Raw genomic sequence first — 9,644 nt, 5'->3', positions numbered from 1 at the left:
CAGCCGCGGCTCTCCTCCAGGACGCCTACGACAGCATCTCCATCGACGTGGAGCTGGCGCGGCGCGAGGGCTGGTGCTTCGGGGCCAAGCTGGTGCGGGGGGCCTACATGGCGCAGGAGCGCGAGCGCGCGGCCCAAGTGGGCTACGAGGACCCCATCAACCCCACCTACGAGGCCACCAATGCCATGTACCACAGGTGGGGCCCCCCTGGAGCGAGAGGGGGACCCCCTCATCTCCCAGGAGAGCCCAAGGTCGCCCCGAGAGGGAAGGGACTCGGACAGTGAGGCCGGCCTCTCCCCGGCAGGCTAACCTTGGCCAGCCACTGAACCCCTCAGCCTCGGTTTCCTCATCTGTAAAAGGAAGGGTTGGACTCGGCCCCCCGGGGTCCTTTCGGGCCCAGACCTCTGAGGCTCCCCCGTGACCCTCTTCTGCTCCCTCCAGGTGCCTCAACTATGTCTTGGAAGAGATCAAACACAACAACTGGGCCAGCGTCATGGTGGCCTCCCACAACGAGGACTCGGTCAGGTTCACCATTCAGAGGTGGGTGTCCAGGGGCCAGGCCTGGGCGGGTGCTGGAGGGGGAGCCCCGCCGGCCCCCACCCGCCCTGGCTCTCTTCCCTTTTCTCCCACGCGGGCCTCCTCGGGGAATAAAGGAGGCGTGTGCTATTGCCAAAAGAGAATTTTGGACTTTGAAGCCATGGGTTCGAGTGTTCCCTCGTGCCACACGCCAGCTGGATGTCCCTGGCAATGGCATTCCCAGGAGCCCCTTGGTATAGAGGTGCCGGTCAGAAGCGGAACCCTCCGTGTTCACCCCTGCCCTGGGCCTTCCTCCCCCCACAGTCCCTTCGGCCTGTGATAACGAATCCCTGCCGCATTCAGGGGCTCCCTTCCAGCTCCCCCACTTTCCAGGTCTGCATTGGGGAGGGGGGCACCGTGTGTCCCTGAGCCAGGGTTAACCTAGACCGGAGCTGGGGCTAGAACTCGGGTTAAGAAGCCAGAGCATCCCATAGCTCAGGCAGGCTGGAGGCTCAGGGCCCAGCACGTGCATCCCCTGGGCCTGGGGCCCGGGGCAGGGCCCAGGAGAGGATGGGGCTGCTTCCACCCAGCCTCAGCCCAGAGCAATCAGGAAAGGAAGTTTGGGCTTGGTGTGAAGGTGGATCCTCTGTGGGCCAGGCCACCCCATCCCAGGAGCCGAGGCCCCAGAGGCCACCCCATCCCAGGAGCCGAGGCCCCAAATGGCTGCTCCTGCCTTTATTTATTTATTTGTTTGTTTTAGTCCCTTAACTTCTGTGTATTGGCTCCTAGGTGGAAGAGTGGTAAGGGTAGGCAATGGGGGTCAAGTGACTTGCCCAGGGTCACACAGCTGGGAAGTGTCTGAGGTCAGATTTGAACCCAGGACCTCCCGTCTCTAGGCCTGGCTCTCAATCCACTGAGCTACCCAGCTGCCCCCCGCTCCTGCCTTTTTAACGATAGCAGAAGCATCCACGGCTCTGCTTCCCCATGGCCTCTTGCCCTGCTTTAAGTGACTCTGGTAGAAGTATTTGTGGGAGGCTGGCCTCCATCCGCTCCCCTGCCCTCTTCTGTTTCATGGGTGCATTCAGCCATTCACATCCAGTTACAGTGCTCCCAGCGTGTTCTCTGTCAGCCTTTCCCCGCTGCCAGGTGCTCTGCCTGACTGCCCTCCTCTCCCCCTTCTCCGCTCCCCTAGAGGGTGAGGCCCCAGCATCTGAGAGGCCGCCTGGCAGAGGCGGGATGAGCCCTCCCCGGGCAGCGGGTGGGGGGATCCCTCCAAGGCCTGGTTCTCACTGGCGGGGGCCTTCGGTCTGCAGGATGGAAGAGCTCAACCTGCACCCCTCGGAGAAGAAAGTGTACTTCGGCCAGCTCCTGGGCATGTGTGACCAGATCAGCTTCCCCCTGGGTGAGTGGTGCCCGACCGCCCCTTCCCTCGTGCCGCCTCAGAGGCATCCTGGGAGGCCCCTCCGGGCAGCCGGAGCAGGGTGAGGCCCGGAGGCCGGCCGCTTCCCCCAGGGCCGCCCCCGCCATGGTCCGGGCCCAGCCGAAGGCACAGAGAAGCCAGAAGGCCACTTGGGGGCCCCTAAGGGGTGGAGGGTGGGAAAGGAAGGACCCAAAGAGGATTTGGGGGCCCCCGTCCAGCCGGGAGCCTCTTCAGCCTTCAGGACAGGAAACGGAGGCAGGCCCAGGGAGGTCGAGGACACGGGCCGTCGTCCAGCTGGCTCTCGCAGGCCCCAAGCGTCACTGGTAGAATTTGAACCCGGGAGGGCTGGGGCAGAGAAGGGGGCGGCGTGGCTGGGCCCAAATGCCGGGAGGACCTTCCCCAAATCAGAACCGTGCCCCGGCCCTGGAGGCCCCACTGGGCCCGTGAGCCTCGGTGTAAGAGGAAGACGCCGCAGAGGCCCAAAGAGACAGGAACGGGCGGCGTTCTCACATTTATTGGGGGGATCGGGGAGGCGGCGAGGGGGAGGCCGCAGCGGGGCAGAGGCGTTCGGTCCCGTCCGGCCTCGTCCAGGTGGCTCAGAGCCCTCGAGCCTCGGGCGGGCACTGACGGGCCTCCCCGGCCTCCGCAGGTCAGGCCGGCTTCCCCGTCTACAAGTACGTCCCGTACGGCCCCGTGCAGGAGGTGCTGCCCTACCTGTCCCGCCGAGCGCTGGAGAACCGCGGCATGATGAAGGGGGCGCAGCGCGAGCGCCAGCTTCTGCGCCAGGAGCTCAAGCGGAGGCTGCTCAGCGGGAACCTCCTGTGCCGCCCGGCCGAGGAGGGGAGGCGCCTCCGGACAGAAGGACGCCGCTGAGCCCCCGGGAGCAGCCCCCGCGGACGGGGAGGCCGAGCCGAGCCTCGAGGGAGCCCGCAGGGCAGGCCTGGCCACCCGGGCTGGGCACAAGGGCGCCCCCCAACCCGGCCTGCAGCCCTCAGGGGGGCCCCCGGCACGGCTGCCCCCTTCCAGGAGGGCCGCGAAAGCACTGATGTTCGTCTACCTCCCAAAGCCTTCTGGAGCTCGAGCTGGGCACGCGCCAGCCCAGCCACACCGCCGCCGTCTTTTGGGGGGCCCACGCAGGCCGAGGAACCTGGGAGGGGGCCGAGGGACCCCCCTGCCTCCCCCGTCAGACCAAGGCCAAAACGGCCCCATTAAAAGTATCCTGAAACCTTCCTCGAGGCTCCCGCGGCTCTTTGTGACACGGCCGTGGAGGCGGCTCAGAACTGGGGGTGTCAGAGGGGAGGAGCCTAGAACTGGGGGTGTCGGGGCTGGGAGGAGCCTCCGCATTCCGGGGTTCCCCAGACTGCCCCGCCGTCTTTGGTAGGGAAAGGCTGCTGTCCCCAAGCAGCGGCTGCCCCAGGAGGCGCTCAGCTCGCCGTCCGTGCCCTTGTTGGGGCGGCCTCTGAGCTAGGGAAGGGGTGCCCCGCGGGGGGCCGGGTCCCCCGAGAAGCCGGGCGGAGGCAGAGGGCAGGCTCGGAAGACGTGGGGAGGTGAAGAAGCGCAGCCGAGGGCCCCGGAGGCTCCAGGGTGAGGGATGGAGGCCTCCGGAGACAGGCTGGGACTCGAACCCAAGCCCGGAGGCCCGTGACAGAAGGGAGCCCAGAAAGGCGGCCCCAGGGCTCGTCCCATCCCGGGATCCCGTCCTGGGGCTCTCAGCCCAGCCTCGGCGCTCGCAGAGGCCTTCAGGCCGCCGGGCGCTCCTCCGCGATGGCCTGCAGGGGCTCCGGGGCTGGGTCAGGCCAGGGCTGAGAGCCCTCAGAGGGGCCTGGCGGGGCCGAGGCGAGCTCCGGGCCCGGCTCCGGGGAAGGAGGCGCCGCCCGGGTCTTGGGGGCCTCGGCCTGCGGACAGAGGGGCGGCTCAGGCCAGAGGGCGGCCGGACTCCCGGGACGAGGCCTGGGCAGAAGCCAGCCCGGACTTCGGGGGCTCCTCGGTGACCCCTCTGAGAGATTTAGGGGAAGCCCCCGCCCGGGGCCCTGGCCAGCCTCGCCCCCCGGAGCAGGAGGGAGCAGGAGGGAGCCCCGGGCCCAGGCGGGGGACGAGGAGGGGGGGGGGCGTCACCTCCTCGTACTTGGTCCCCCAGTACAGAGGGGCTTCTCCGTCCACGTAGAGCAGGAGGAGGTCGCAGAGGAAGGTGGCCTGCGGGGAGGGACGGTGAGGCCGGCCGCAGCCCCCGCCCCCCCTCCTGGCCAGCCCCCCACCACACCCCGGGGCTCACCAGCCCCAGCAGGGCCACGCCGGAGCCCAGGGTGATGCCCGCAGACACGACGCTGAACTTCCCGGCCTGCAGAGGAGCGTCCTGAGGCCCGGCCCGGCCTGCCTCGGCCCGGACGCTGGCTCCGGGCCGGGCCGCTCCGGCCTTTCCACATAAGGACGCCGAGGCCCGTCCGAGGCTGCTCCCCGGCGGGGCCCCCCTCGCCCACGGTCAGGCGGCCCAGCGTCAGCCCTCCGGCCCGGACTCTCCCTCCCAGCCCTGCCCTTTCAGTCCTCCGGTCAGTCCCCCGCTCGCAGAGGGGCTGCTCCGGGTCTGGGAAGTGCCCGTCCGGCCTGTGCTGGGCCACTCGGAGGACCTCGCCGGACCCCGGGGAGCCGCCTCCCTCCTGCCCTGCGCCGGGCCGGCCCTTACCTGACCAGCCACAAAAATTTCAAATCGGATCCCAAAGAGCTTGAGCAGCGTCCGGGCCTCCACCCCTGGCGGCCTCCACCGACGCGTGGCTGTCCTGGAGAAGGGGGACGGCCGAGGTGGAGGAGAGGCCGGACGGGCACGGCCTCCCCCTTGGGGGGGCCCCGGGTGGGGAGGGGGCTCGCCTGGAGCCTCACCTGAAGTTGTAGCCCGTCTCCTGCAGCCAGAAGGAGTAGCGGGGCTCGCACTCACGGCCGGGCCAATCCAGGTCACAGTCCCAGCTGATCTGAATCCTCACGACGCCCCCCTGGCCGGGAGCCCGCCGGTCACTGCACACCGGGAGGGGCCGCACGGGCCGGCCACCCCAACCCCTCGCACAGATGGGGAGACCGAGGCCCAGAGGGGGACCCCGGGGCACCAGCCTGTGTCTAGGCAGGACATCGGGGGCCCAATGAGACTGACGCGGAGGCGTCCCCGACCCCCCCCCCCCCCCCCCCGTCTCGCAGAGAAGGCCCAGCAGGCAGGCAGTGGGAGGACTGGAACTCGCAGTCTCTGCATCCACACGTGGTGCTCTCTGTTGCCACCACAGCAGTGGCCGGGGCATCACGGGGCCGCCCGGGAGCCCTCGTACCCAGGGCCACTTACCAAAACGGCCAAGACCTCGAAGTCCGCTCCAGCCGCCTCCACCACGTCCCGCACCCGGAACACTGGACACAGTGGGCTGGACGCGGCGTCGTACCTGCAGCCCTTGAAGTAGGCCTCATCCCGCGTCTCCAGAGCGTTGGTCCTGTGGGGCAAGAGAGCCGCTGGGGATCCGGCAGAGCCCCCAGACCGGGGGGCCTCGGACCCCAGAAATCGGCTGTGCTCCTGGGGGTGCTGGGATGGGGGTGCCCCCCAGAATGGGGGACCCTGTCAGGGCTGGGAGGGCACCTAGAAAGGGGGTAGCCGAGGTAGGGCCGGGGCGGGGGGGTCCCCTGAGCCCCTCCAGCCGTGGCCTCTCACCTGAAGAAGCCAAACTCGGGGAAGGCGATGGAGTTCTTGATGAAGAGGGTGAAGTTCTCGGATTCCTGCAGCCGGGGCTTCCTTCGGGGGGAGCCGAGAGCGCTGAGGCCAGAGCCTGCGGGGCCCCCTGCCCGCCCCCACCCCCCGGGCAGAGCTCTGCGCTCCCCCACATTCGCCTCCTGTCAGCCTGGGCCGGGGCCCCCCGTTTTAGAGATGCGGAAGCCGAGGGTCCGCAGGCAGCAGACCTGGGCGCGCCGCCGCCGCTCTCCACGGGGCACCAGCCCCAGATCTCGCACGTGGCGTAGGTGGCGTTGAACGGCACACACTTGCCCGTTTTCATTCCTGGAACACAAGGTGGCCCCGAGCTCCTCTCTGCGCTCGGCCCGGGGACGGGGCCCCTCCTCTCGCTCTTACAGAAAAAGAAACTAAGGTTTGGGGATTTCACATACTTGGGCAGGTCCCGTGAGACCACGGGATTTGAACTCAGACCCTGGGACTCCAACCTGGCATTTTACCTCTAACTTAATAAATGCCCCGAGGGAGAACCAGGGCAGGTGTCAGGAGACGGTACCGTGGCTGTGGGTCAGGATCTCTCCAGCAGGACAGTCTTCATCAGTCAAGCAGGGTGCCAGGGGGACCGAAGGGTGCTGAGGGCCGGAGAGTGCATGTTACCGTCCCCCAGGAGGCGCCGACACCCCCGGAAAGCACCACTGAATCGGGGGACGGCGTCGGAGGGCACCGGCTCCCCCAGGATGCTACCTTACCTCTGGGCACGTGCCCTGCACCTGCTCGGGTGTGGCCAGGAAGTTGGTCACCAAGAAAAAAACGCCTTCCCCCTGCGAGGTGACCAGAGAGCCGGGTCGGGCCTCCTCCGAGGGCCCGGCCAGCCCCCAGGAGACCGAGGATCCCCACAGACAGCCAGCGGCCTCGGGGCGGAAAGAGGAGGGACCCACCTGCGGGGGCTTCGTGTAATCGGCCGCGTCCCACACCCTGGCTTCCAGCTCCCCGGCCCAGGCCATCGAGGCCCCCTTGAGCTTGGTGATGACCGAGACCTGCGGATTGGACGCCTTCTCCTGGTAGCCCTTCCTGAAGACGAGGGACCACCTGCCCGGGGGGACAGCGAGCGTCGCCTCACCGGCCCTCCCTTCTTCGCTCAGCCGTGGGCCAGGCTGGGGCTGCCAGGGACCCCCGAGAGATAGGCTCATCCTCAATGCAGGGGACCAGCCAACCGATGGACGGACAGAAAGATGGAGGGCCAGATGGATGGGTGGATGGATGATGGACATATGGAGGGAATGGATGGAAGGATGGATAAGTGGAAGGATGGGTGAAAAGATAGATGGATGATGGACAGATGGAGAGAGGGATGGGTGGGTGGGTGGACGGATGGAAGGATAGATGGATGGATGAAGAGATGGAGGGAATGGATGGATGATGGACAAAAGGATGGATGGACAGATGGAGGGAGGAAGGGAATGGATGGATGGGTGGACGGATGGATGAAAGGATGGATGGAGAGATGGATGGGTAGATAGATGGAGAGGGAATGGAAGGATGGATAGAAGGATGGATGGGTGGACAGGTGAAAGGATAAATGGATGATGGACAGATGGAGAGAGGGACGGATGGGTGGGTGGACAGACGGAAGGATGGATGGATGGATGGATGGATGGATGGATGGATGATCAGAGGGAGGGAATGGATGGATGATGGATGAATGGCTGGATGGCCACAAGTTGGGGCCTGGGTGAGCCCCGGGTCTCCAGGGACGCCCTCCTCCCACATCTGGTCTTGCCCCCCAAGGCTGCCGGGGCTTAACCTAAGCAGAGTAACTCTTGGCTGGGTGGGCCTTCGGCCATGCAGAATTGTGCCCCCCCCCCCCCCGGCCTGGCCCATGGCGTTACCTCCCAGACAGCCTCGCTCCTGGTCTCCAGACCCCCCATCTCCCACCAGCCTCTGCTCGTGGGCCAGACGGAGAAGCCCCCCCAGGCTGTCCCGGCTCCCTGGCCACCCCCCTTCCCAAGCTGCCCTGCTGGTTTGTTCTCCGACATGAAGTGACTTTGCCCACCTCAGAGGCCATCCAGTCCAAACCCCCATTTTACAGAGGGAGAAGCTGAAGCTCACAGAGAAGTGAATCGGGAGCCGGCGGGGGGATCCTAGACCTCAGAGGTCACCTAGTCCAAGTCTTTCCTTTGACAGCAGGAGAGTGAGGCCCAGAGGAAGGGAAGAGACTCATCCAAGGTCACACACTCGTCATTGCTAAAGCCAGGATTTGCTAAAGCTCATTTGGGCCGGTGCTATCCACAGGGGTCCAGGGTGGCCTGACCCAGGAGGGTCTGATGGGAAACTTGTGTATAATTAATAACAAGCACGGCCACCCTTTGAAGGTTTGCTGAGCGCTTTACAAATCTCCTTGTAATTGTTCTTCACGACCACCCTGGGAGGTAGGTGTTATTATCCCCATTTTACAGATGAAGAAACTGAGGCAGATGGACGTTAAATGACACCCAGGAAAATATGAGTGTCCTCCATGGGGATACCTAGCAGCCGCCTCTGGCTTTTTAGCCAGAGATCCTTCCCACAAAGCACCTCGACCCCAAATTCCTGCTCCATTGTGTGACGCCCAGGAGGGGCCTCAGAGGCCAGCCTCTAGCCCAGTGCAGAAAACCCCCATTCAAGGTGTTGCTTGACTACATTAGGAGACAGGGAGCTCACTCCCCGGAGGGGCAGTTTCTCCCCTCAGAGCTAGAAGGCAAAGGAGAGCCCTACCCTGACCTCATCGTGTGAGGCAGAGCGAACCGGTTCAGGAGTGCTGGGAGCCGAGCTCAAGCCCAACTGATGCCTCTTGTCTGTGTGACCCGGCCAAAGTGACTTAATCTCCCCGGACCTCAGTTTTCTCCCCTGTGAAATGGGGCAAGTCCCACTCAGCTCTAAGTCTGATGAGATCTTAGAACCGCAGAATGCCAGAACTGAGAGGGAACTTGGAAGCCATGCGGTTCAAATCTCTCGTTTTACAGAGGAGGAAACCCTTGATGGATCAAGGGGAAAGGACTTGTCCAAGGTCACCTGGTTGCATGGTAAAGTCCATCCCCGATTTCCTTTCCCAGGGAGCAGGAGCCAAGGACTGCCCCTTCTCCTGACCTCTCCCATTACTCCCTAGATTCTCCCCACCCAGTGACCCCACCTCCCTTTTTTCCCCCTAAAACCCTCACTGTCCATCTTAGAATCAATGCTGTGTATCAGTTCCAAGGCAGAAGAGGGGCAAAGTCTAGGCAATGGGGGTCAAGTGACTTGCCCAGGGTCCCACAGCTGGGAAGTGGATGAGGTCAGATTTGAACCCAGGACCTCCCTTCTCTAAGCCTGACTCTCCATCCACTGAGCCCCCTCACTGCCTCGGTCCCTCCTCCCTTACCGCCCAGCCGCCCAATGACCCGGCTCTCTTACCCCACTACATATCCCAGGATGCCCAGCTGGAGGACCCTCTGGAGGGCCCCCACCCTCCGGTTCCTGGTCAGGACATATTTCTCCGTTTTGTAGTCCAGGAGCCCCCATCCACGCAGGGCCCGCAGCATCTCCATGCTCACTCCTGTGAGTCAGCACGGGGGAAGCGAGGCTCTGCTCTGCCCAGGGCGGCCTGCCACCTGGCAAGGAGCTCTTAAAGACGCAGAAGCCCTTGGCAGGAGATGGGGAGAGCGGCGGCCAGCTCCGCTCACTCAGCTGGGCTCTGCCCTGTGGGCCCCAAGACGTAGGGGAGGCGGGCAACAGAGAAGGGGGCACAGCCTGGACCCCGGGCAGGCTGCTTTCCGTGCCTGAGACTCAGTTTCTCCATCTGTAGAATGAGCAATTTGGATTATCTGACCCTCCTTAGGGACTCTAGGGGCTTTTCCAATTAATGCCTGATTAATGATCTGACATCCTCTGTTCTCAGCCCCCTCCCAGCCCTGACATTCCCTGTTCTAAGCCCCCTCCCAGCCCTGACATTCCCTGTTCTAAGCCCCCTCCCAGCCCTGACATTCCCTGTTCTAAGCC

At 65.0% G+C, this 9,644-nt stretch overlaps 2 protein-coding genes across 2 annotated transcripts; one reads left to right on the top strand and one right to left on the bottom strand.

Annotated features, from left to right (window-relative positions):
• The first annotated feature begins 19 nt into the window (after positions 1 to 19).
• LOC123255773 (proline dehydrogenase 1, mitochondrial-like) lies at positions 20 to 3,166 on the top strand. Its single transcript, XM_044684509.1, has 4 exons — positions 20 to 196; positions 442 to 540; positions 1,830 to 1,918; positions 2,586 to 3,166. Exons 1-4 carry the CDS (start codon positions 108 to 110, stop codon positions 2,807 to 2,809), a joined length of 501 nt encoding a protein of 166 aa, XP_044540444.1. The 5' UTR covers positions 20 to 107; the 3' UTR covers positions 2,810 to 3,166.
• Positions 3,167 to 3,675: 509 nt separating this feature from the next.
• Positions 3,676 to 9,193, bottom strand: LOC123255774 (P2X purinoceptor 6-like). Its single transcript, XM_044684510.1, has 12 exons — positions 9,060 to 9,193; positions 6,569 to 6,719; positions 6,380 to 6,451; positions 6,187 to 6,262; positions 5,861 to 5,957; positions 5,616 to 5,696; positions 5,259 to 5,400; positions 4,811 to 4,920; positions 4,617 to 4,710; positions 4,209 to 4,274; positions 4,052 to 4,129; positions 3,676 to 3,831 (listed from the first exon to the last, which is right to left on the bottom strand). Exons 1-12 carry the CDS (start codon positions 9,191 to 9,193, stop codon positions 3,676 to 3,678), a joined length of 1,257 nt encoding a protein of 418 aa, XP_044540445.1.
• Between the last annotated feature and the right edge of the window lie 451 nt (positions 9,194 to 9,644).

This window comes from Gracilinanus agilis, unplaced genomic scaffold (genome assembly GCF_016433145.1).
Source record: "Gracilinanus agilis isolate LMUSP501 unplaced genomic scaffold, AgileGrace unplaced_scaffold52071, whole genome shotgun sequence".
In the NCBI taxonomy this organism is placed as follows: Eukaryota; Metazoa; Chordata; class Mammalia; order Didelphimorphia; family Didelphidae; genus Gracilinanus; species Gracilinanus agilis.
This window is presented reverse-complemented; position numbering and strand designations above follow the sequence as displayed.

Excerpts from the sequence above, each read along its gene's own strand:
- LOC123255773 (XM_044684509.1), top strand. The coding sequence starts at position 108 with ATGGCGCAGGAGCGCGAGCGCGCGGCCCAAGTGGGCTACGAGGACCCC. Across the intron at positions 541-1,829 it reads GTCAGGTTCACCATTCAGAG|GATGGAAGAGCTCAACCTGC; the intron begins GTGGGTGTCCAG and ends TTCGGTCTGCAG. Across the intron at positions 1,919-2,585 it reads CCAGATCAGCTTCCCCCTGG|GTCAGGCCGGCTTCCCCGTC; the intron begins GTGAGTGGTGCC and ends CGGCCTCCGCAG.
- LOC123255774 (XM_044684510.1), bottom strand. The coding sequence starts at position 9,193 with ATGGAGATGCTGCGGGCCCTGCGTGGATGGGGGCTCCTGGACTACAAA. Across the intron at positions 5,401-5,615 it reads CCCGAGTTTGGCTTCTTCAG|GACCAACGCTCTGGAGACGC; the intron begins GTGAGAGGCCAC and ends CTTGCCCCACAG. Across the intron at positions 3,832-4,051 it reads GGGGGACCAAGTACGAGGAG|GCCGAGGCCCCCAAGACCCG; the intron begins GTGACGCCCCCC and ends CTCTGTCCGCAG.